Source organism: Drosophila navojoa, chromosome 3 (assembly GCF_054131105.1).
Source record: "Drosophila navojoa isolate 15081-1374.11 chromosome 3, UAZ_NAV_1.0, whole genome shotgun sequence".
Lineage (NCBI taxonomy): Eukaryota > Metazoa > Arthropoda > Insecta > Diptera > Drosophilidae > Drosophila > Drosophila navojoa.
In genome coordinates this window covers 12,051,983-12,079,192 of record NC_142891.1, presented here as the reverse complement: position 1 = coordinate 12,079,192, position 27,210 = coordinate 12,051,983, and the positions used below count along the sequence as shown (strand labels likewise).

The 27,210-nt window shown below is 39.3% G+C and overlaps 3 protein-coding genes across 3 annotated transcripts in view; 1 reads left to right on the top strand and 2 right to left on the bottom strand.

Moving 5' to 3' along the window:
* slam (slow as molasses) overlaps positions 1 to 22,373 on the top strand; it is a 78,367-nt gene extending 55,994 nt beyond the window's left edge. The window contains exons 3-4 of the mRNA XM_089258615.1: positions 17,731 to 19,778; positions 20,058 to 22,373. Coding sequence (XP_089114741.1) covers positions 18,012 to 19,778; positions 20,058 to 21,911 — 3,621 coding nt within the window. The 5' untranslated portion in view covers positions 17,731 to 18,011 and the 3' untranslated portion in view covers positions 21,912 to 22,373. The remainder of the gene's footprint in view (positions 1 to 17,730; positions 19,779 to 20,057) is intronic.
* Nepl4 (Neprilysin-like 4) lies at positions 9,364 to 11,882 on the bottom strand. Its single transcript, XM_030387406.2, has one exon. It carries the CDS (start codon positions 11,495 to 11,497, stop codon positions 9,509 to 9,511), a length of 1,989 nt encoding a protein of 662 aa, XP_030243266.1. The 5' UTR covers positions 11,498 to 11,882; the 3' UTR covers positions 9,364 to 9,508.
* A 3,055-nt stretch (positions 22,374 to 25,428) lies between the features above and the next one.
* Positions 25,429 to 27,210, bottom strand: part of DIP-epsilon (Dpr-interacting protein epsilon) — an 88,521-nt gene continuing 86,739 nt past the window's right edge. Inside the window, exons 8-9 of the mRNA XM_089256789.1 lie at positions 27,029 to 27,178; positions 25,429 to 26,940 (exon numbers count right to left, since the gene is read on the bottom strand). Coding sequence (XP_089112915.1) covers positions 26,762 to 26,940; positions 27,029 to 27,178 — 329 coding nt within the window. The 3' untranslated portion in view covers positions 25,429 to 26,761. The remainder of the gene's footprint in view (positions 26,941 to 27,028; positions 27,179 to 27,210) is intronic.

Sequence of the window (27,210 nt, the reverse complement as noted above, 5' to 3'; positions counted from 1 at the left end):
TAGGAAATTTAATCATATATAGTTTATGAACAAATAGAGTATTTGATAGTCTTAGTAGCATATTTTATGTTGATCTTAAATCTTTTAATATACATCAGAATAAGTCAGTTCAATTAATATGATGCAAAAAGAAAAAGTTGCAAGAGATTCGAACGGCTGTCAAAATGTCAGGCCAACTGATTTTCATTTGGTTTTATTTTATTTATTTCACTTTTTTTTTTTTTTTTTTTTTTTGGTCAATTTGGGTCTGCTCAGCCTTTGGTGTGTGCATACATACGCACATACATATATCGGTTGTGTATGGGAGCTGCAACATATGCTGGCGGGGCGCACCTGCCAGACCCAAATCCGAGCTTGCTGACACGCTTGCCGGAGCTGTTTTAATAAGACACGGATTATCGCCTGGCATTATTTCAATCACATACCAAGTGTCGAGTATTTAGCAGACAACAAACACGCGCCAAGCTCAACGACCACGCGTGCTCCCTCACTCTCTGCCAGTCTCTCTCTCTCTCTCGCTCTCTCTCTCTCTCTCTCTCTCTCTCGCAACATATCTTCGTCGTTCCACTGTCAGGCGGTAGAGCTGCTAAAAAGCCAATAAAAATACTTTGTTTGACAAATAAAAGCCGCAGTGAGAGCTTTGGCGATAAAAATTTTGTAGATAGCGCCCAGTTGCTTGCAAAGGGGCATCGGGACAGCTGTTGGCTCTTGGCGAATGCCTTCTTTACTAACTGTCACATAAGGCCACATGTGTAGGTGTCAATGTGTTACTGTGTGTGTGTGTGTGTGTGTGTGTGTGTGTGTGTGTGTGTGTGTGTGTGTATGATTGTGTGCATGTCGAGCAGCTTCTTCGCATCGTTTGACTTTACGAGCCGGAGTGGAAATGTCCTGACCATCTTGTCTGAGTCTGAGTCCCAGTTTACACTCTATCTCTATAGCAGTCGGGCATTTTCGTCTGCGTCTGGCATTAGCCAAAGCTGACCGCGTGTCATTTTTTGTGGACACATTGAAGCGATTATAAGGTGAATCGACCTTTGAGTATCTAAATTAATTGAAAGAAAACCCAAAAATATATATTTTTCAACATAAATTGAGCTTAAAGTATTATAGATAATTTGTATTTATATATTTTTGAATTTGTTTAGGTATTATGATTAGATTATTTTAATATATTTTAAAAATCTAATTTTGTTGTCATGTTTATTTATTTTAATGCATGAACAAAAATTGCATTTAATAATTTAATTTTTACTTTCATTGATAGTATTAAATTGTCAAACTGGAAACTAATTACTTCGCTTAAACAAATATATTTAAAATAAATTAAATTGAAGTAATTTGACTAAAATAAATTCAATATAAAAGCTGACATAAATTGAATTTCTATGAGCTCGCCTATACAAATTTCGCATACATATTTAAATGAATAATAATATACAGTATTTGAGCATCGACTTGGTTTGGCCTTCATAGTTTCTCGGGTTTTCTATTTGATTTTCTTAATGTTGACTTCCACTGAGTAGTCGTTGTTGTTGAAAATCAGGATGACAGCGACAGCACAAATGGCCAAAAACAATAACAACATCAACTAGCCCCGTGTGCTCTGCCCTATATGTACATATGTATGTATGTTGTTAGTTCCCTTCGACGGTCAATGTTTGACAATAATCAACGGCGACGTTGGTGTCGCGACGTCACTTCTCATATGTTTGCCAAAATGAGCAGAGCTTCCTAGTTGTTGTTGCTGCTGTTGCCTGTTAACCTGGCTTTAAAATCAGCTGATGGCGACATCAGTTCATCTCATCGTCATCATCATCATCATTATCATCATTATCATCTGCAGCAGCAGCACAAATATGCCAGAGCAATGTCTGCGTGACTTGGCGCTGCGCTGTCAGATTTTCAATTCGATGGACAGGAGGCATTGGCGAAACTAATTAAAATTGTCTGGCGTGATATTTTTTGGTCGGCACTGTAAATGTGTTAAGCGCAACATAACAGTACAAAATTGTTGCCTACTTTTTGGCGCAGCTTGCAAATTGCAATTAAAGATGACAACGAGCGCTGCAACTGCTGCTCTCGAGCACGTTTCGGCCTTCAAAGGCTCGCTGGGCATTGCGTGTGGCCGCTATTTGCTCATATGTTGCAATTATGTACACACACACATGCACACATAGCGTCATTCGTACACATTGATTTTGGCAACATTATTAATCGACTGACCAGAGCATATGAAGCAAACGAAACTAGCGGTGTTCATGTTGCTATCCGCATCCACATTAATTGCTCCGCCTGCTGTTTTAACGCATTTAATTGCAATTGCTATCAAACACACACTTACACAGATATAGCTGCTGGGAAGAGCCATCCACTAATAACTTTTGGTTGCCCGCTGCCATTGCAATGGTAAAGCAGCTGCCGCTTGAGTGCAGGAAACTTCAATAAAATGTGTTGCATATATTTTTGGAATTGGCCAAATATTTGCCAGAATTTGAGCATATTTTTGTTTGTGTGTTTGTTTGCTTGATTGCCTGTTTGCTGTATATGCTGTCTGCAGTCGGCCGGCCACAGCTGCATATATAAATATATATGTATATACAAACATATATGTATATAGGGATTTGTAACTCGTGTGACAAGAGGTATTACACATTTAAAATAAACTGTAATCATTCGAAACGTCAGCTAAACTTTGCGAATCAAAGCTATAGCATATATAGAAAATTAATAAAATAAAAGTAATTTAATATGCATGAATTCCATAGCTTTATGTACTGTTAGTCAGTCCGACATTTTTGTATATACATATATATATTTTTATTCATTCATATTATATTTTACTCTGGATAGAGCAACAAATCAGAGATGCTATGTACACAAAATTCATTACATATATATTGAAAACAATTATGTTTCACAATATTTATGGCATTTTATCATATATAATAGGGGAATTCCTTAAGGTGGCACTTTTGGAGTCTTCTATTCCTTCGAAGTTTTAGTTTCGGCTAATGAATTTGACAGATAGCCATTAGTAAATTTACTCCGTTCTAAATTTCGAAAGCTTACTTTCAGATGAGAAATGGAATGTTATTGAAATTCTTTTCTGTATTGTGGCGTTGCTGTACAGATTGAACTTATTTCTCGGCTCAAGGAGCCATCTCATAATCTCGCCTCTCTTCTGGCTGGCATTAACTCGATTAGTATACCTCATTGTCGACAATTTCCGTCAGGTAGAGCTCTTCTTATAGCGTAGAGTAGCGCCCAGTCATTTACACAAAAGTGTCAATATTTTGTGTTATAAATCAATGGCAAGCAGCTTATAAAATATTCCATTTGTTTAAACAGATTATGCGCACACCTTATTCAAATAATGCAAAATTATCAAGTGTTGGTCTGTGTTATTTTTATTTGTTTTGTTGTCTAGTGTAGCTTTATAGCTAGCCTTTAATCTCCCACATGAAGACTTAATACACATTCGACTGAGCTTAACCGTAAACTCATCTGGTCACGCGATATTTCTTATCAATTTAACAATGCTCTGACCTCAGCACATTCTGCTGTTGAATTAAAAAAATATAATAATAATAATAATAATAATAATAGAATTGCTGTGCATTTTGATGAACTTTTGTGCATATAGTCGAAATGGCTAATTTAATGGTTCGCCCCATGTTGTTTATTTACAAAATAAACTTTTCAAGTGGACTGTGAAATTTGGCACGTGTGTCGGTTGGCCTCTGTTTGCATATGCGAATCTGAACAAATGTGTACACTCATGTGGTCATTCTTTTAAAGGCATAACAATGAAGCCGCTTACAATAACAGACAATCGCTCCGACAGCTGCTGGCAGTTAGGTAAACAAATCAACAGCAACAACAACAACAATGACAACAAAGCCAAACAACAACAATACAATAGCAACAGTGAAACAACATTTTAAATCGCTGCAAACATCAAAACGTTAACAAACACCATGGCAAACCACAAAAATGGGTCTCTGTGTGTGTCGCCGTTGACTTTTTGGCATTTTTAGCGAGAGCAAAAAAAAAAAAAAGCGTATACAAACATATACATATATAGAAGCTGGAGTTGAGTCTGGTATATCTGGATCTGAGTGTTGAGCCACACTGGACAACAGTGTCAAATATAAGGGACAGCGAACGATGTCACGGACTCTTGGAACGTGCGAATTTAGCCGCAGATTCTGTTGGTTCTGCACTGATTGCTACTGTTGTTGATATACCCTGTAGAAATGATTGAGAAGGGGTGGATTGAGTGATTGCATAGTTACATAGGTATGATAGAGAAATAAGCTACAATTATATACATATTTGATATATACTTGTTAATACTTATCATTGCTGATAATTGAATGCCAAATCTTAAATATTATAATTTGCTCGAGTCATACAAATCTATCATCACTCTATGCTAACTTCAAGGGTTCAGCTCTCCATGAAATTGTTACATTTATATAATTGAATGCCAGCGCTTTAGTTCATCTTCATTTTATATTAATTTCGAATCTCTTATATATAATATAATAATCTCTAATAAATATAAATATATTAAACTAGCTTAATTTTATATAAACTGTAAGCTCACTAATATCTTAATTTTTATATATATTTATTCTAATCTCTAATGAATAAAGAAATAGAGTCAAATTAGATTCCCATATGGATTCATACACTCTCGATCAGCTCTCCATCCGCTGATTACATGGTATTTCGTTATCACCCATCTTCACAACTACCAAGGCTTTTTGCGCATTTTATTTGGAAACATTGCGACAAATGCCTGTGGGCGAAAGGGGAAGAAAAGAATAGAACGCTGACTTCATGTGGGTAAATTATGAGACTAGGTTATCTCGGTGCACACTTAATGGAACTGAACGTTGCGATTGCACAAATTGTGAATAATGTCTATAGTATTCTTATGAATACCTATGTATATGTGTGCGTGCCGCAAAAAAATTTATAATAATTCAGCAAATGAAAAAAAAAAAAAATTATTAAAGCAGTTTAAACCGGTATTTATAGATAATAATAATATTTATAAAATAAATTAAAATATATTAAAGATGAATATACATATATAACAATAAAAATAACCAGTTTAATTAATATCATTACATAAATAAATAAAAATAATAATATAAACTATGATGTGTATGGTTAATTGATTAAAAAGAAAGTGTCCCATATAAATAAATAAATATTTATAAAATAATAAATAATATATTTTAATATAATTAAATGCGCTCTTAAATTATTGTAACTCATTTTTTAATTTTTTCCCATTTCTGCTGGAGCAATATTATGACAGTTTGCTGATAAAATTATTGCAAAAAAAAAAAAAAATATATATATATATATATATATATATATATATATGTATATGTAAAATAAAACGGGAATAAAATGAAATTTGGGATCCAACGAAATCGGGCAATCGTGGCGCACGTGTCTCGCTGACAGAATAAAACGATTTGAGACCGCACAGCAACAGAGCCACACGTGACGGGGAGAACCGTAACGTTCAAATTTCCGGATCGAAGCGGTCATTCGGGCAAGCGGCGTGCCCAGCTCCCATTGGCCAGTTTTTTTTACAGTGCTGAGTACCTGGTGCCCAGTGCAGTGGCTCTGGCAGGGGTGCGGCCAGCTATACGCAATTCATAGCATTTATTGCGTCACTCGTGAACACGTGAAATGCGCTCTAAGCAGTTTAAAATTAAACTTAATTATTAAACGATTCAGAGCAGCCGCCAAGCTAATTTGACTTACATGAATGAATGAAATTTCTCACTGATAACACACACACACACACGCAATCCAACCCGCGCCGCGCCGCGCCGCGGGCACCACTCAAATCTCACATTGAATATCAATTTGTGTGGTCGCGCGAGTTGGCGGCGAGTCGAGGAAACCGCAAACTCAGCAAGCTCAGTATTCGATCCGGTGACCATACAAACTGCCGACTAGGCGCATACATATTTATAAATACCTAGAGCGAAACCAGCGTACAAGCATACATACATACATATGTATGTATGTGTATTAATGTATGCATGTATGTATTGTATTGTAGTGCTAAGACGGCCAGAGAATACGAGACAGTCGCATAAATGCGCATAAACCATTCGCAAACGCCTATAATCGGGCATATCAATTATATAATCATCTTAGCTATGCTCTCGAATTGCCATATCGTTGCATATTACTTCAATTATAGTTGCTATGATAGTCGCAAATTTTCATTTGAGACCGTTTCGATTCGATAAACATATATCTTTAGTGAATAGCTTAGTTTCATATCTAAAATCAACATTAAATATTCGACTTTGAGTTAAAAACTTGAGTTTAAAACTCATCTGACAACATTTTTTAATGTTTATGTTGAAACTTATCAACAAGTTTTTATTGCTGTATTCCATTTTAATACTAAAATATAGTTGCTATTATTATAAATGATTAAAAAAAAAAAAAAACAAATTTCTAAGAAGTCAGTTTCGCATAAATACAATTTTATTTCTCATATTCTTAGTTAATTTATAATTATATTTTAAAAAGCAATTTTTTCTGCAGCTTCAGTAATTAATAATTATATATAGATTAATCATGATTGTCTTCATATTAATATTAAATGATTTACAAAGTATTTAGAGACAAAATTTCTATTTATTGATTTATGTTTCTTATATTTTTATTAAATTTTACACATAAAATTATATATCACTAATGATATTTGCTAGACTGAACAAATCAGCTTTTTATATGGCGTATAATGTATATGAGTATTATATATGGAAACGGGACAAAAATTAAGTAGCTATAAAATATTCCTATTTCATCATATTATGACTAACACATAAAATATATGTTCTGTTAATTTAATTGTGGTTTATATCCAACATAAAAATTGTAAATCAATTTGAAGTTGGATAATTAGAATTTATGCTTCAGAGCTGCTCTGAATTTGTTTTATTTTTATTATTTTTTATTTACATCCTAATCACGTTTCATGATCAAATCGTCTCGTTTTTCGGGTTTCTTTTATTGTATTCCACTTTTAATATTTCCCAATTAAAATGTAATTGATACATACATACAATAGATTCATCAAAAGACAACATATGTAAGCAATTTTCTACGAAATCGATTCTCATGTCAGCAGTCAATTTATATGAGTTTAAAGCGTCAACTGCCCAATTTATTTTGTAAATTTATATTGTAGTCAATATCAATTTGTGGTTAGCTGTAGAGCATGAGGTCTGCGGTCTATCACTGGCTTAATTAACCATCAAGGCAGCTGCTGTCCTAAACGGAGTTGACTTTCATTGGCCAGTGGTTTTTGGTTCCGCTTTTGCTGTACTCGACATGCGGAGCACGTGCAAATCTGGCTGGGGGTATCTTGTTAATAGTCTATTAATGCGAGCGCCAATTGCGGTTGCCAGGTAACGGGGTGCTCTATTGTGGGCATGAGTAATACACATGCACATACATACGTACATAATATGTGTGTATGTATGTACATATATGCCATGGCGACCTTCAACAAGTTGCCAACTGAAAAGTCGACGTCGCGTCGCTTCGTCTCACAGTTTCGGCGGCTGCACAGGAAACGCGTTAATTAGCAAATAAATAAAAAGCGTGCCGGCAAACAAGACACGCACATTGCGCATATGTGAATGTACATGTGTATGTGTGAGTATGAGTATGCCATGCTGATATAGAATTGTACACATCTATATGTACATTTGCTGCTGCTGTATCTGCTCAGCCTCTGTTTGAGCATCGCTGCTGCTGCTGCTGCTGCCACTCCTGCTGCTGTTGCCGTGCCAGCAGTGGCTTTTGCTGATTTCAATGCATGACGATGCCAATGTGAAAACTCTTAATGCTGCCTCTGCATTTCATATTTCCCATTGGTAGTAGTTTTTCATCTGCCCTGCAAGTTGATTCGTTTGAGGTCGCTGGACAGCGGCAGGCAGTGTGAGCTCAGACATTGCCCATAAAACTGTACGAGATGTATTTCATTTATTTTTATAATTTTTTATTTTGCAATTAAATGAAATGGCAATTTCATTTGCTTTTGTAAACTCATTTTATTTACGTTTCAAATTTCAAATTTTATTTTTCTTATAATGCGTAAATGATTAAATTTTGCAATTCACTTTATATTACAAAACTTTGCAAATATATAAATGTATATAAATATATATAAATTGTATAAATTATTTTTATGTGCATAGTATATATATTTTATATTTTATCACTATTATTATATTACAAAACTTTGCATATATAAATAAATATATATATATTATTTTCTATTATTATGTATATATTACATATTTTATACTTTATCATTATTATTATTGTATTCTTACTAAATACTATTTAGTTATGTAATTTATTTATTTTACATAAATTCTTTAAATTGTATTCTGTACTAGATTTTTTTAAAAATTTATTATAAAATAAATTTCTCTGTCAATAAATATTTATTTATTTAAAATTAGATTTAAGAAAAATCTGTTATTGCTTATATACTAATATAACTTTGTTTCGCTATGCATCCCCTTCTCCCTCCACATAAAATTTCGAGCTGTGTTATCTGTTTTAAATGAAGCAACAAATCTGTAATTCTGGTTGACTTCTTTTTCGTTTTATTGATTTCATTTAAATATAATTTCTAGCTTCCTCAATCGGTCTTTAAAAAAACATAAATGAATATTGAATATTGATTAACCCATGCCTCGATTGACATACATGTCATTGCCAATTACACGAGATAAATTGGCAATTTAATAAAATTCACGATTCCCATTATTGACTCGCCACGCCACTGATCAGCTAAAAGCTAAAACAGTTAGGAAGTTCATTCGAAAGATTAAAGAATAAGTAAGCTCATCTACTGAAATAAAAATGTTAGCCTAACTTATTTCTTAGTTTAGCTGCAAATCACTATAATCTAAATAATATCATTTGCAGCCCATTTAAAAGTTCATGTAGTCTAAGATTTTACTAGTTGCCAAGCTGCAGAATTTTCTTTCGTTTTGTTTTTCGTTTTTATTTTCTCCTGTCTCGCTTGTAGGCGCAGTTGTGTATTCAGCTGGCTTTCGACTTCTCCCCGCATACACGTTGTGCACGTAATTGAAAATTAACTTGTCTCGCTGACTGCAAACTACCTTTGCTCGTTTCCCTGTCTCCTTGTCTGCTTGTCTCTGGCTGCTAGGCTGTCAAGGATTTCTTTGGCCAGATGCGTGCTGCATATTGATGTGAGGCAGAGGATTGCATAGATGGCTATGAAAAGTAAGACGATACATGATGGATTGAAAGAGCGCAAGGCGACAGCAGTTACTTAAGCATACTTTTTGTTTTTATTTACAATACTTGATGGCTTAACTAGTTAAAGCTATACACCAGCCACGAGACTATACAGAGAACCTCGAGTTTATATATTCTATACCATATATTCTATATCATTCAGCGAATCGGCTCGCTACCAGAAACTGCAGCGGCTTACTGGATTCATGGGCGTGCCCGGAGCACAGTTGAAGACCTCGGCGAACTCGGGCATCTGGGCCAGGGCATAGTTCAGGCGCTTGCTGCCCGTATCGTGATAGATGTCCGCCTCCTCGCCGCAAAAGAACTGCGCGAATTGCACAAAGTACAAGCGTCCATTGTGGCGTCTCTCCAGCGGGTCCTTCATGTACGTGTTGAGCGCCAGACGTGTGCCGCTGATGTCGGCAATTCGTTCGTTCAACATCACGTGCTCGCTGTCATTGAGGCAGTTCACCGCCTTCAAGTAGTTCTTGTTGAGCACCAGCTGATCGCTGTAGTCGCGCATTTCGCCCTGGGCATCGTAGTCCACAAAGTAGGTGTCGATCGAGTGGAGCATCTCGTGGCCCAGAGTGTTGGCCAGATCGCCATAGAGCAGAGCTGGCCAGAACTGTGACTCGTATAGTGGCAGCTGCATGTAGGCGTATGGCATTATTATAATGCTGCCCAGGCAATAGAAATAGGGCGTGGCATCGATATTGTCCAGCAGCTCGGGTCCATGATGATTGAAGCTGAACCACACCTGCCGTAATGCCGCGTCCTCTGTGCGCTCCAGCTCGGCCAGATGATCGTAGTAGTGCAGCAGACTGTTCAGGTGATTCTCATAGAAATCGTTGCCCACTCGCCAGTGCTGGACGCACTCCTCATAGAACTGATCGCTCACGTTGCGCGGCAGATTGCCGACATTGATCCGCAAGCCCTGCACCTTGTCCAGCAGGGCGTCCAGCAGCGTTGCATTCAGGCCAAGCGTGTTGAGTCGCAGCTGCTGGGCGAACTGTTGCTTCAGCTCCTCGAAGACTCCGAAGATGACATGCTCGTCCGCCTGCCGTTGCTTGCCGTAGTAGTTCCGCTCGTAGGCGAAATTCATGGCCAGGTAGAGAGTCTTGCGCATGTGCTGGACACAGCTGGTCGCTGAGCTCGCACTGAAGCTGGGCTGGGGATCGCTGAGTGGATTGTGCGGCAGCTGCATCAAATGCTGCAGGAAGCGCGCCCAGCTATACAGCTGCAGGAGGCGTGCATCGGCCCGGTTGAGATAGCCGATCAGTTGCCGCAGCGCCGGCAGATCGTCGGCCAGCAGCTGATAGCTGCCCGGATAGATGGCGCCCAGCTGCAGGTGCAATACGTGCGTCCAGTTCAGGCCCGGCAGCTCCTGCTGCAGCTGCTCCAGCGTGTAGGTGCTTACCGTGTCCTCGTCGCTGCTGCCGCTCGGCGGCTGGGCCAACTCTTGCAGCGTCTGCTCGAGCTGCTTGAACTGCTCAGTCAACTGCTTCAGGCTGGGCAACTGGCCGTGCGTGTGCCGCCTCAAGGCGTTGTAGATGCTGCCGCTGAGACTCAGATTGAGGTAGTAGTTGTGCGGCATCACAACAATCATGTGCTGGCTGGCATTGTGCTGGCTCACCTCGATCTTCACGTAATGCTCGTGGTAGCCATAGCGCCCCAGCACCGCCAGCAGATCGGCCCAGTGGCTGCCGCCAATGTGCGGCAGCTGCTCCAGGTAGCGACGTAGCCGCGGCTTGCCCAACGCCCGGCAGCTGTGATAGTAGCGCAACAGCTTCCCATACAGTGGCAACGAGTGCTCCGTGGATCGGGGCACATGCAGCAGCCGCTCGAACAGCTCCACATAGCGCTGATCGATCCGTGCGCCGCTCAGCGACATCGCCGACTCGCCCATCTTGTGCACAGACCGCCAATTGCCGCAGGCATACGCATAAAAGTCCTGGCAGGCATCCAGCTCCGGTCTCATGTACCGCTTCAGCAGTTGAATGTGCCGCAGATTCAGCTCAGGGCTGCAGGCTGGCTCCGTTGCCGACTCGGCCGCAGTCAGGCGGCAGCTTTGATTCAGATGAGCCGTCGGCAGCGCCTTCACACCTTGGCCTTGGCTGGCCAGCAGCAGCAGCAGCAGCAGACAGAGTTCCCAGAGATGGCGCATTTTGTGTGAGTTTCCTTTCTCGATTTCGTAACACTTTCGATTTAATAACAGCTGTATTCAATTTCTTGAGTTTTCTCTTTTGGCTTCGTATTAGTTCTGTTCTATGATATGCACTGCAATTCGGAGCAGCAATTGTTGTGCTAGCAGTTGTTGTTGTAGTTGTTTTTGGTTTCCTTTAGGCGCACACATGTCAGCAAATTGTTTCGAAAATATATTTCTTAAGCTTTCGATTGAGTGTTGTTCACAATTTGCGTTATTCGTTTTGCAGAAGGTTTCGTTGCGCGTTCGTCGCTTGCTAAAAATCAACTAAAAACTCGTTTCACGCGTTTCCATTTTTAATGTACTCGTTTTTAATTCATTCAAATCACACACACACACACATGCACACATATACACTCCTATGTGCCCATGTATGTGTGTTTAATTCTTGCAGCGCGCTTTTTACATTTATTTAATTTGATTTGATTTTGCTTGAGCCGCTTATCAACGTTTTAAATACGTCTTTTCTTTTAGTTAGTGTGCGGCGGCTTATCTATGATACACTGTCAGAAATGTGCATGTCTTCGTTAAAGTATTAAATAAGTTTATTGCCATGTAAGAACTCAGTTAACTATCGTGAAATATGCAAAGATATTGCATAAGCAATTGCATCAGATTATTTTTGTATAATTTAATACACTGCAATCAAAGTTTCAGATTGCATAATGCTTTACAAATTTTATGATTAATAGGTTTTTTTTATCAATTGCTTAGGCTCGACAATATTTTAATTGTACTTTAAGTTAGGCTAATTCGATATAGCAGTGTATGTTAAGCTGGGGGAATATTTTGTCTATGCTTGGCACTCACAGAAAATTTTCCACTGCAATCGGTTCAAGTTTCGTTTCACTTTCGATCTCATATTATTATGATAGAATTTATTTGAACTTATATTGTATGTCAGGCACTTTGTTTTGTTTATAAACAAATCAAATTTGATTAAAACTACCTATTTATAGTTGGCTGTACGAATATTTATTTATTGATTAAATTATGAATTGTTTATATTTTCTTGATTACTTAGTTTAAAGATAAAAATAGAAATTTGTATGTATAGTGATTATAAAAACTAATTAAAAATATTTTTATAATTGACTATTAGAAAGGATTAATGAAATTTTTGATGTATATATATATTTTTTAATTTTTTTTTATTTTAACTTTAATTATTATGATTTTTATGTATTTAGTTTAAAGATATAAAAACAAATTTTTATTTTTTGTGAGTATAAAAACTAATCTAAAATTTTTATAAATTCACTATTATGAAATTTTGTTTTTGTAATTTTTAAAATTTATTTTTTACTTTTTTTAGCTTGAACTATTATTATTTATTTATATGTATTTATTTTAAAGATATAATTATAGGTTTTAATTTATATTGAATATAGAAAATTATCTACAATTTTTATAAATTAACTATTATAAAAAATACTTGAAATTCTGTATATTATTATTTTTTTTATTTTTTATCATCTTAACCTTAATGTATTTAGTTCAAAGATATAAATATATGTTTAAATTCATGTTGATATTTCTATCACACTTTAATGCTCTGTCTCTTTTAATTAGTTTCCAATAATTATTTTTTCTACAATGAGTTTTATGAAAGATTCCAGTGCAGTTCGGTTCGGCTTGAATTACAATTCGAAAATTGTTTCAATTCATGTTTTAGTTATTAATTGTCATCAGCGTCGCCATCGCGCGGCTGCCGAGCCCTGATAAGGCATTGGATGACGCAATTCGGCGTTGCAATTAATGATTAACCTAACGCACGAGAGGTTCGCACGGGGGTCAGAGAACGGCAAGTGCTCGCGATATGCTGTCCCTGATTTATGCATTTACAAAACATTAAACTCTAGCATTCGCTGGCTGCTTGGACCATTCGATGGGGGGCTTGGCCACTGCGCATTGGACTTTTGACTTCTCCACTGGCGATTGGCGAGCGGCGAGTGGCGATCGACATGTGGCGAGAGATGTGAGATATGAATTTGATGGCAATCGTTTTCTTTGTGCGGCCGGCCGTCTAGTTGTGACGTTTCCCGCACTTGCCGCCTTATCGGCCCCATTAGTGATTCGCTAGAGCACAATTTGTCGCTGACTGATTGTTCTGGCATTAATTGTACAATTATTTGATGTTTATAATTCTTTATATTATTTTTAACTTACAAAACCGTAAAATGACTTTGCAAAAGAAAATAAATACTAAGCAGACATTACTTTTATTAATTAGTATTATATTTAAATATTCAAATTTTAATTTTGACAGCTGAACAGCTCAACTATTGCTGATATATTATATATTTAAATTATTTAATTGTTCATTTAAAATATTATATTTTTTTATATATTATATAAATACAAATATTAAATCTAAAGAATCATTTTATAGAAAATTTACATTTTATAATATATGAAAAGTATTTATTTTTCATTAATTTTTTGCAAACTTTCATATTTTGTTGCTGCTTCTTTTTAGACAAGTTAATCAAATAAATATATTTTAATAATATTTTATATGAAAAAATTGTTATATGAAGATAACGAGCATATAATACATGGAGGCCAGGAGAAGTAGAAATTAAAAACTTTAATTACCACAGATGAAAAGTTTCCATAAAGCTTCGGTCCAGTATGCTCTGAGGTCTTTAAATAATTCTTAAATTTACTATAATATATAAATTTATTATTCAAATTTATTAAGCATTTATGACATAAATGATGCAGTGATCGAATGGAAAATTTTAAAAGCCCATCGAAAAAGAAACTATACGATTTTACTTAAAACTAGGTTTGAACTCTAGTCATTCTATATTTTTTATACTTTTTCATTTTATTTTTTAATTTATTTAATGCCTAATCATTAAAGCATAGGCTTGATTTGCATTTAATTAATGACATTTTAATTAAATACGGATCTGTGGCCTATGCGCACACACACACACACAGGCGCACACATACACAGCTCATCAAAATTGACAAAGCGTGAATAAATAATTATTTTTAAAGCGCGCCACAGTTTAAGCGAAAATAATGTTCTGCTCGGTGATAAATATTAACAAAATGCTGTGCGCATATTTTAGCAACTGCTTTATATTTAATAAGCCGTAAGTAGATGCACCTGTATATGGTTTATCAAAGTGAAAGCTTGACACGATAATTATTTATATTAAAAATTTCACTTTTTCGACAAATATTTCATGGAGTGCGCACGGATAAAGCCAAGTGGCAAAGAGCAAAGCAAAATTGCATTTTAATTTATTAAATTATTAACATGAGAAAAACGCGAAAATTAAAAATATTTGCCTCATAACGGCTGAGTGTGTGTGTGTGTGTGTGTGTGTGCAGAAAGTGCAAGAATACTTAAAATGCCGTTAACGATTCAATGGCTACCCGAGCCCAGGCTCATCTCCCTTAACGCTACGTCCCTCTGCATGTCCTTGGCCAGCTGCCTGCATCAATGCATCGGCAGCTGCGTGCGGCGCGGCAGCGGCGCCTTGTCGAGCCACGAATTTCATAATTCAATTACGCTTGGCTGGAGTCCGACTGAGATGCGCTTATGCTGATGCTGATGATGATCCGCCCATTCCAGAGAGAATAGACTAGACTACAGAACTCACAGATTATCATAGTTGAGTATGTAAAGGGGCATTATTAACAGTTCTCTTGCAGAGTTCTTATGCTGCTGCTGATCATTGACTCCCACTCGTTCGCTGTGATTCGGAGTCAGCATGCAAACCAGACATGGATAGCTTAACTCTCTTTAGATATGGAGATTTTCTGCTATAAAATTTGATATGTGTCAATAGCTGCCTGATAAACTTAGCCAAGTATGTAAAGGGCAAAGACTGGGCGCATAAAAATCAAAAGTAACTTGGGGCCGAGCAAACTGTTTGCCTTGTTAAATGCCCACTTACGCATGCAGCGAGCAAGCTGACCCCTCCCACTTGCAGTTCCCCTTGATCCCAACAGCCTTAGCCTGTCTTAACCTCGGCGTACTTTTGGTAAATCGCGCAAAGTGGAGGGATGAACTAAATGCTTGCGGTTGGCTCCGCATCTTAAAGTCAATGAATAGCCCCCACGATTTCGTTTTTTTCTGTGTTCTGTTCTTGCTCTCAAGTTACTTGAGTAAGTAATTCAATTTCCGGCGTCTAGAATTGATATTAAAGTTATTGAAAGCAAGGCAAAAACAAACAAACAGACAGACAGACAAAGAAACGTTATGAGGGGGAAAATGTGAAAAAGATGTGAATGAAAATTGTGGAAAAACCTTTTACCCATTGGGTTTTGTTTGGCAAATTTGTTGTCTAGACTAGATTCGGTAGCTGCAACTTTCCATGCGTGCGAATATGCCACGTGGCTATTAGCAAATTGAAATGGTCGAATCGAAGGCCCAAACTCATCTACTGCATTCAAATAATGTCGCTGCCAAGAGAACAACCAAATGTCATCATCAGCCCTCAGCGCCGATGCCATTCGAGTTTAGCACCTGGCTGAAGTCTTTCTCGTTTACAGCTTTGGCGCTGATTTGCATAAGGCTGGCGCCAACTGCCGGTTCGCTGATGCCAACCACAAAGTCTCCCCCTCTCCCTCTCCCGCTCTCTATCTATCTCTTGACGACACAGCCAGCTGCCACAAATCCAATGAAATCAAAGCTACGCCCCAGTGACATGTTGAAATTTTCTCGCATGTGTGTGATTTTCATTGTGGCTCTCGGCTCTCTGGGGTCTAGTTAGCACTCGCATTCTGCGGCGTCTTCAGTCAGCTCTTTGAGAGCTCTTTGCCACTGGCATAAAGCTCAGTTTATTGCATACTTTTGGGTACAAATATTTAATGTGTGTCTCTTGTATGCCATGTATGAATGTGCCCAAGTGCCGGCTTTACACAATTTCAGCTGAATTGTTCGAGGAGGTTTGCATTTAGAGGGTGTCTCTTGGGCAGGTGTACAAAAGTTGGCAGTGTATGAGGAAGGTACCAATATAACTATTGCTGGATATTATTTATTTGAGTGCAATAATATCATATATATAAGAAATAATTATTATAAATATTATTAAAATTGAAAATCAACAGCGTTATAGATTTATCTGAGATCCACTCAAGTATATATAAATTTATATATTTTATTATATTATTATATATTATAATTTACATCATATTATGTTATATTGTTATTATAAAATTTAAAAATAGTCCAAATGGAAATGTACAACATTCAACTTAATTTATGTTTATATAAAATTAAAGCTAGCTTTAAGTGAAATTTAACATTGGTAGCTTAGATCTTCGCCAGTGTAAATGAGTTATTTATTTAATAAATTTATAAATTACAATATTATAACATTTACAACTTTACATTTTCTATTTTTTTTTTTTAGGAATTTATTTTATTTTTTTAAAAGCTTGCTTACAATCTCATCTCTCTTACAATTTCAAATTAATTTTATGATCTTAATTTCATATTTGAGAACTTATATCGATTTTTAAAATGTTAATAAATTCAACCATTAAAAAAAATTGAAATTGAAATACTTTTCACGCATAAACGTATATATATATACATATATCTAAATATGTATATATATATTTTTTAAATGTTAAGTTAATTTGCTTCAATTTTATCATACCACATTTTAATTTGATTATTGATTAGACATTTTGAAATTTAACATAGATCAAGTTGGAAAACAATAATTAATCAATGATATTAATACTAATTATGCCTCCAATATTTATTTAGTATATTTATTATAGAATATATATTTAGCTCGGCCGTTAAATATTTTTGCTATTAAAATTTGATCATAATTTTCTTACACATTTTGCATTTGCACAACTGAATTTATTTATTTATTACCTCTATAAATTTAAAGAGAATATATAAATATGTTTTTGTTTATTTAAATCATTTAGTAAAGTGCATAAGCTAATGCTAATATATGGCCGCTTGGCCATTAAAGTTATCAGGCCCTGTTTCAAGATCTGTCGGTGCTCGCTGCTCCTACTGCCGCGTCGTAGGCCCTCATAAATTGGCAACACCTTTGTTCATCCCTGAATTTCTGTCGATTTTATTGTGAGGTAGTCGAGAGGCCGAGTCAACGCGCGCAATTTGTTAACTTTATTAACGTATTAACCATGGACACTTCTAGATGATATGCCACTTACCTGTTGCCTTTTTGCCTATTCACACACAGGTCGGCCAGTCTGGGGCTTCCTGGAAGGTACGCGCTGCTAATGGAATGCTGTAAAAACCCGAGCGACAGCTGCGCCATGATTAGATGACCTGACCCGATGTTGGCCGGATTAGCGGGTGTAATAAAAGCGCGAGTTTGCATAGCTGCGTCTACCTGGGGCACTTAAAAGGAGTCGCCACAACGTCACCGCTCACAGTTACAAACTGCAACGTCTAACGTGAACAACGCAACAGAAGAAGAAGAGGAAGAAGTGAATAGAAAATCAAAACAAAATACAAATTATGGTGCTGAGCAATTCGACGCCCAACAATAAGCACGAGATGGTGGTGGACACGGCCGCCATGAACAGCGCCGATCTCGACGAGCTGCTGCAGCTGAATGCCGAGATCGAGGAGCGGCGATCGCGGCACGCCTACTGCGATGTCAGCGATGCGCGTGGCCTGCTGCGTGCGACGATGACGCGAGAGGAGCTCTTCGAGGTCTCCGCCCTGGACGACGATCGATTTCTCACTGCACTGGAGCACCAGAACTCGTACAACACACCGTCACGCCTACAGATCACCGACCTGGACCTGTCCAGCATTGAGAACCTGATGAGGTACTTCGACGAAGAGGTGCCCGTAACGCCCAGCAAAGATGCTTCGAGCATTCCGTGCACGGGCAAGGTGGCCAGCACCATTGCCAAACTGGCCAGCCAGCCAGCCCAGGTGCAGGCCAAGCCACAGAAGCCGGACAGTGGCAAGCAGAAGATTAGCGAGTTGAAGCAGAAATACGAGCAGCCCCGGCTGGCCACACCACAGTCGGTGCGTGGCGCCAACAGGATCAGCGCCGGCAGCAAGTTGCCCATGAAGGTGAAGGAGATGGCACAATTGTTCAACTCGAAGATCAACCAGGTAATGCGCCGCACCGAGGCGCCTCAATACGCCACGCTGCACAATGAGTTGTCTTTGTCGCCGGAGCCGAAGCCACAGCCACAGCCCAGACAGAAGCTGGCCGAACAGCTCGAGCAGGAGCAGCAGGAGTCGTTTGGCCATGGGCCCTGCCTGGTGGCCGAGGATGTGTTCCGCGAGCTGAGCGTCAAGGATAAGGTGTTGCTTTTCAACAAATTTGTTAGCGACATTGCCGCCAAGCACCCGAAATTCAATGAGCATGCGGCTGACCTCAAAGCTCAGGCCACGAAGCAAATGGCGCGCGGCGAGGTCGTGGCCGAACAGCAGGCCAGTGTGAAGCATTTGGCCCAGGAGCTCGAGGCCAAGTGTGTGCTGCACTCATGCAACAGTCCGCCCCGACCGCCACTAACACCAGCGACGCCACTGGCCACATCATCCAAATCCCAGTCTCCGGCGCCACCGCTGCACGTGAGCACACTGACGGTGGTTCTGAGGCCCAGCCCGGAGCGACATGTGAGTGCCAAGCCGGGCGGACGGGGTCTGCAGTGCGCCTCGCAGAAGCGCAACTTGGCTGCCATACGCAGCGTGCTGCCCACTGAGGCATATGCGCCGCCCAAGAAGATACGACGCACCCGGCAGGAGCGCGCCGGCACCGACAATCATCTGTTTTTTCAAAACGAGCCGCTCGAGAGCCTCTTCTACAGCTGGCTCAGCGCCGAGAACGGTATTCTGTTCGATATCACTTGCGTGTCGAACAGCGACCAGACCATTGAGATAGCCAGCGGCAGCGAGGAGCAGCCGGCTCAGAACACGGCCAGCTCCATGGGCGACATCAGCCAGAAGTCGGCCGTTGAGCGTCTGCTCGAGGAGGCCATTGCCAAGCTGGAGCTGGAGAGCAAGACCAAAGAGGCCAGCTATGTGGAAGACAAAGATGTGGACACGGCAACCACCCCAACTCCAACCACATCCATGGCCGCACATGCAGTTGCTCCAGTTACGCCCACGCCGCGCAAACTCAAGCGCCAGGCACCGCCTGTGCCGGCGCCTCGTCCAAGTCTCGGACAGACGCAATCCACGTGCATCAGCTCGAGCAGCTCGTCCAGCTGCAAGCAATCTGAGGCTGAGGAGAGCGAATCTGGTTTATCCACACTGCCAAAGGTGAGTCCGCCCTCATTTGCAAAGGCAGCCAAGCTAATATATCTAAAAGTAGCACTGAGAGCACGGAAATACAGAGAAAGTTTGCGAGTCTGAAAAAGAATAATCCTTAGGCTTTTACAAATCCTTCATTCGAATTTCCTTTCAATATCGTATTTTCTAAATTGTGAAATACACGAGACTCTAAATGCTTCCAAGTTTACCTTTGAACACTTTCACCCGCAGAAGACAAACACTTTTAATCCCAATCTAATAATCTAACCATTCATTATGACCTTACAGATAACCAGTGATGAATCTCAGCCAGAAATGCCGGGCATGGCCAATGAGGCAGCTGATTTTGAATTTGCCAAGCCCGTGCGGCCGCCGCGCAAGAAGAAAATGCGCCGTACGCTCACCTGGAAGAAGGAGAACTCGATTGTGGAGGCCACGGCCAATGCTGTGACCAGCACCGATTCGGATTCCGACTACAAGCCGGCAGCACAGCAGGTCAAGAAGAAGTCATCAACCGCACCACCAATGCCACAACCGATGCCAATGCCGATGCCGGAGCAGAGCTACATTGAGCTGGACAGATCGCTGATGCGCCAGGTGAACTCACCGCGCAAGATCAAGTCGGCGTACACGCTGACGGTGATGTCGTCGCCTTCGCCGAACGCGGACAGTGATCAGTCGCCGATGCAGACGCCGCGTGCGTCTTTCGATCCGCAGCTGCGCGACAGTTTCATAGATCAGGGCTTTGAGACGTGCTCCAATGATGCCATGGACAATAGTCCGCTGCGTGGCTCCTCGGCGGGCATGGTCCACACGAAGCCCTCCGGCTTCTCCACGCCTGTGAAGGGGCGCAGCTGTGCCGGCGCTGCCCAGCAGCAGCTCTTCAGTCCGATTGGGCCAAATGGACAGCAGCAACAGCAGCAGCAGCTGGACAAGTCGCGTCGCAGCTCGCTGGCCATGCAAGTGATCCGGGAGGATCATCCGTTGGATTTGGGTGCCACGTGCGATACGCCAACCACGCCGTCGACGTGCAGTGAGCGCGACTTTTTTGCCAATGCGCCCACAGTCGAGATGAGCTCCTCGCAGCTGGAGGATCAGCAGGCCAGCACGCCACTGTCCAAGTTTTGGATCACTGCCGGCGACTTTACCGTGGGCCTGGAAATAGCGCACAATACAACGGATCGACTGCGTCTACTCTACGAGATCTTCACGCAAAAGGCCTGGGAGACACGTGAGCTGACCTTTGGCATTGATGCGCACAAGTTTTGCAGATCAACGGAGAGCGAGGCCAACGAGCTGCCGGAGCGACCGGCGAGCGTTAAGGGCTCCTCGCACTATTGGTTCGCCAGCGGCGATCTGGCCGTGCCCTTCAGCGGCAAGTACATGCCCGGCGAGAAGATCGAGCGTCTGTTTGAGTTCCTCGACGCGGAGCTGAGAACTTGCCCAGAACTGGAGCTGCGCTTCGGCGTCGATCAGTTCGAGTTCAGCAGTGTGCCCGAATTCTGGGTGACAACGCCCAAGTTCTCCATCGAGAGCAGCTACAGCATGCTGGTGGGCCTGCAGACGGGCGGCAGCAATGGGCTGGAGGGGCGCAGCAAATATGCCTGGCCCAACAGCCAGTACAATGGCTCCAACAATGCCATGAAGACCAGCGATCTGGACCAAACCGAGTTCGAATCGGACAGCTTCAGCAATTGCAACCATAGCGGCCGTCTCTCCTTCTCGCCGGACCTCTTCAGCCAGGAGTATGAGGCGGTGCCCTTGGACGAGCTCTTCGATAAAACACTGCCCCCGGTTGCCCGGCCCAAGCCCCCAATGAGCATGCCCCAAATGCTGCGAACCCTGCAGCAGCAGCAAAATAAACTGAAGAGCGTGGAGGAGCGCATTCGCAGCTTCCAGCTGCCGCCCAAGCTGAACGAGGCCACGTTCAAGCAGTGCCGCAGCAGGCCGGAGTATGCCCAGAAGCTGCGCACCATTGAGAATCTGGCACGCAGCAATGGGTTCAGTGCCTGCTCCATGGAGGAGCTCGAGAGCTTCATGCAGTTCCTCTTCGAGTATGCGGACACGTGTCTGGGCAGCTGCAGTGAGCACATCGAGAAGATCATCGACACGCTGATGCAGCAGCGCAGCGTTCTGGTTTAATTGAATAAGTGATTCGTCGTCCAACTAATCATAAGTAGATATACGCACTTATACATATATCTATAGGCACTAACATATAATGTTGTAAACATCTTTTTTATTCCTAATAAACTCTTATTATTCAGTTGAAAGACTAGTGAGCTAGTGTTACTTCATAGTATCCATTACAAATTTAGCTAGGGCAATTATAATCGAAATAACTCAACACAATATTCTAATTCTAAGGCCCCGCCCAGGCTTATGCTGTGGTGTGCATCGGCATGGAAAATCTATAAAACATAAATAACTATTGTTATTATTAAATGAGATTTTCTTTAAGCGAGTCGACGTATATAAATATATTATAAATGTATATTTTTGTAAGAAGCAAAGACTTAATATTGATAAGATTATTTTAATTGAGTGTCAAGCCTAGCATAAGCCTAAATATAATTTCATAAATAAAGTTATGATCAAGCTCAATCCACGCGTATTTATAATTAACATCTAAAGACGGTGAGTACTGTAGGTTAACAATCCCATATGGGGTCTCTAGTTCTACAACAGTGGATGGTATAGGCATGTCTGCTTTTTGCTTATGATCTTGGCTTGGCAATGCAAGTAAGCATTTACTTTATATGTATATATTAACATACCGACGGCTATAGCTTCTTACGATCCTTCGGAATATTTTAACGATTTATTAGACGAGGATATTTATATCTATATCAATGAAAAACAAATTGAACCGAACCCAAACCAAGTCAAACCAAAATTCATTTATTTAACATTTTATTAGCCACTATTTTTTTATGATCAATTTATATGTAATAAATTTTTGGCTTTCCATTTAAAGTCTGGAACCCAAAAATATCATTCAAAGTAAATTATTTTATGGTTTACAAATATACATATAATTATTTATTTATTTCTGTGATATCTTCTTTTTACATACCTATGTATGTCAAGTATTGGTTCTCTCTTGCAGTTAGTTTCGCATTATTTTCGAAATTGGAAGCATATTGGATCTGCGCTGTGAGTTTGCTGACCAGCCAGCCATTGGAACATGCTGAGAACATGCTGTTGAATTGGCCCATTCAGCTTTAGTTGTCAAGTGTATAAGTGGATGTTGAATGCATCATCAGCGTCTTTAGCACATTCGCCACCCGCCTCTTTGGCTGGGCGGACGGCGAGTGGGTCTATTGTGTTTGCATTGCGCATACGCCACGTAGGGCAAGTGGCATCACGTTGCATTTGCCGGCGCTTGGCAAAATATTTATCTTGGGGTTTTTGTGGCCAGCAAACAGGAGCTCTGCAGAGCTTAGCTATGCAGCAACAATGTCTGCTGGCAGCTGTAAGCATTTGCTGATGTGCACTGATGTGCAGTTGGCACTCGAGTGGGTAACGCCCACGGACTCAATAACAATTTCACGTTCTGCTACCCAAAGTGCTGCACAAACACGAAATCAAATAAAATCAGAAATCGTCGCACACGACCACAAAACTGTGTTAAGCCTTTAAATATATCTCTTCTGGTCATTCTTGGTTGATTCTCCACTTGACATTTGTGCCTCTATTGTATCAATGTATATAAATATATACACGGTGTATACATAGTTGCCTAATATATAGCTCTTAAATTTAACTAATATGTGGAAGTTGTATTATTTCGGATTTGTTTCATTTAAACTCGACGTTAATCTGTTAAATAAAAATATCGTAGCATATCTTCGGGGCGTCGGCATGGCTGAGGCTGGCAAATTGAACCGATTTTTAATGAAAATCGGACAGAAATACCAGGCGAACAGAAATGATCAACACATTGAAAATGTTAATTTAACATAGCTAATGTTAACTAACAGAGTGGAACGTAAGCTCGCTGCTAAATAATAGTTCATGTCAATTGAGTTATGTAAAGTTTTGCGCTCAGCAGAAGCCTTCAGCTGTTAGACACTAGTAAATCGGACTGAAATACCAGGAGAACAGAAATGATCAACACATTGAAAATGTTAATTTAGCAACGTTAATGTTAACTAACATAGTGGAACGTAAGCTCGTTGCTAAATTATAGCTCATGTTGATTGAGTTATTTTTGCGCTCAACAGTATCCTCAGCTGGAAAGGTAATATTAGGTCGAACTGCAACTAATTCAGTTCAGCTCGGTTGCGAATTCAAGTGTATAAAGTAATTTTCAATGCGGTTCAAGCGCCAGGTTGCCGAAGACAAAAAAGCAAATAAGTTGGAATCATACACAGACATGCATTTAATTTAGTTGACAATAAATCTTTATTTATGCTCAATTACGATTTTATATATATCATTATATGATCTTAAGAACTAATTAACATTAGTGACTTGTTAAATCGATAGTTATAACAAAAATAAAAACGTAATCTGCAGGTAGATCGCCAGAAAAAGAACTAAATTGTGCTCCACCTCCGACCTGTGCGAAAGTCCGCAAACAACTAAATGGGAAGCCTAGAGCTTACGCAAATATAAAAACAATACAAGAATCACTCAACAAGAAAAAGTTCTCACGCTTTTGCTATCCACATTACTCACAGGCCACAATGCACACACACCGCTCTACTGATCCGTTAATTGTTGTATGTGTGTGTATGCGTTTTTGATGCACTTGTGGATCCTCTCAGCCACCGATAGCAACGTACTCATTTAAGCTTCTAAAAAGCTTTGATTCAAGTCACGCACTGCACACTCTGTGCGCCCATTTGTGGATTGTATGTTAAATATCCATTGGAATTACGAGCTTGTGAGTCGTGAGTTAAAAATAATATATACATATATTAAAATTGTTCTTCTTATCACTCATTGTCACTTTGTTTATAGATACAACTGTGTACATATATATAATATGAATAAATATATATAAACATCCAATTATGCAGTAATTTAGTTGATCGTGTCAAATGTGGTTAACATATCGATTGCCGTCAAACAAATAAAGGTAAATGTATTGTATGTATGATATAAATATTTGTATTTATGTTATGCAAGAGGAAATAAGCAAGATTACTGTGTAAAAATAAAGAGAAACTAAATACGACAGCTCGCGAATAAACGAATAGAGAGCTTGAATAATAATGAGCTTTCAACTAAGATTATTCTCTCCCTTCCAGGCTACACTCCATATAGCTAACGGCATGTGTGTATGTGTGTACGTCACGTGTGGATCCTCTCAGCAAGTAGAAAGCAATCGCGCTTAGTTGTGCCGCAAAATGTGTTAGCTTTTGTGGATTCTATTCCAGCTTTTAAAAGAGCGGAGCTTTTGAGCTTAGATCAGGAATGAAGAAGCATTTGTCTGTTGAGCTTTTGGTTTTAAGAAAGTTGCAAATTCTGCTGCCAAGTATATCTAAATTATTATGAAATGTAAAATATAAGGTTTAGTTAATTTTGTTTATAATGTGCATACATATATATTTTATTAAGCATTCTTGAATATATATTTAAAAATGTAACTTTTTATACTTACTGCTCTGCAAGAAAGAAGCTTTCATAAATAAATTATCGAGAGCAAACGAACAATTAAATACATTATATTTATATTATTTATATTCATGTTTTGCACTTTAAGCAATCTCATTATGTAATTTAATCCGCTGCTGCCTCTTGTTGACTGCGGATGCAATTCATTAAATGTACATTATCACTCTTATCATTAAGAAACACAAACTAAAGCCTATGATATATTTATGTTCGTTTATATGTAGTTTAGTTCTTAATTAGGCTGCCATTTGAATATGTGAGCATAGTTCAGGATATATAATATATTTAAATATGTTTCATGTGCCGATCATCGATTGTTTCATATCATAATTGCTCTGCCGTGTTGATTCAAGCCTCTCCACTCTCTCGGATCACTGATGCCGGATTCAATGGAGACAGGAGAGGAAGAGTTTCTCTTTTATGGACTTTATAAACACAAAGCTGTCTAACTTCATACAAATTTAAGCGCAATTTAACGTAATGCTTATAACGAGTACATAATTTACAATTCTTTATGTGTGTCTAATTATTTACATATGTTTGTTGTCTAGATTTTATATATTTTTTCAGTATGTATGCTTTTTTTTTTAACCATTTGTCAACAATTATGCTTATTTAAGTATTCTTGTTTGCTCTTATGCATTGTTTTATACTTTAACTTTCGGTTCGGGCTGACAAAGAGACAAATTTAAAAATAAATTATTTTCGAATGAAATTGTAATCAATTGTAATGTTAACCGGTGCGGCTGCAATAAATATTTTAATTACACACTATGAAACCGAAGCGGAATCAAATATGAACTTTGACTTTAAAAATAAAAACATACTGCTCGCTCTATACATTGCGTCATTAATGGGAAGACGATTCATAACTAATTACAATAAAATGCAAATCATGTTAAATCATCATAGATTAAAATGAACTAGAATTATATTTTATTCACACATATGCAAATTAATACTGAAGTACTGAAAATTATATCGAATGGCCTATGATATCTTGAGGGAGAAGAAAGAGCATTAGCTTGTCTTCTGTTCATTTAATTATTGTAACTAATTTACTGCCATTTCTGTTTGCATTTAAATTCTGGGATGGGTAAAGCAAGGTAGACCGATAGACAAATGCCCTAGGAGCTCTGTGCTATACCCTGTACTATTTGAAATTTACTAAAAATCTCACAGAAGAAACTTGTACGCCTGTGTGTATGTGTATTTGTGTAAAGACAAGTATAAACTAAGCGGGGGTATATTCGAATCGGTCATCACCGACTAGAGCACACTAGGTTATTTTCTATTGCTGGAGTTCATTTTGTGTTGTTCTCATCCTTGTAATGGCACTTTATTAATACTGTTTTGCTCTTAAGTTTTTATTGACGCGAATGCATGGCCAGGAGTGAAAGTAGCGTTAGCAGCCAGCAGATAGCACGTGGTCCTCGACCTCCGCTGGCCTTGCCCTTGGACCAGTCGTAGCCCTCCTGATTGCCACCCATTAGCTTCTGTTCGGATTTGCCGATCTCGTTCAAATTCGATTGGTATTTAATGCCCACTGCCAGTTGGGGAAACAAATTAAAATTGCAAATTAGAGTCCAATTATTAGAGTAATTGAACAATACTAAACTGGCTGAACTACTCACATTTGTCAATTACAATCACCGAATTTGTGGGCACGTCTCCGCCCAGGCCATCGAATGCCAAATTGCCGTCAAAGGGTAAGTTCATTGTTGTTGTCGTTGTGGGCAAAGTTGTTGTTGTGGGCGGCGGTTGGGTGGTGGGCGGACTTGACACTGGGAAGTAGAAAGTAGTTTATTAATAATTA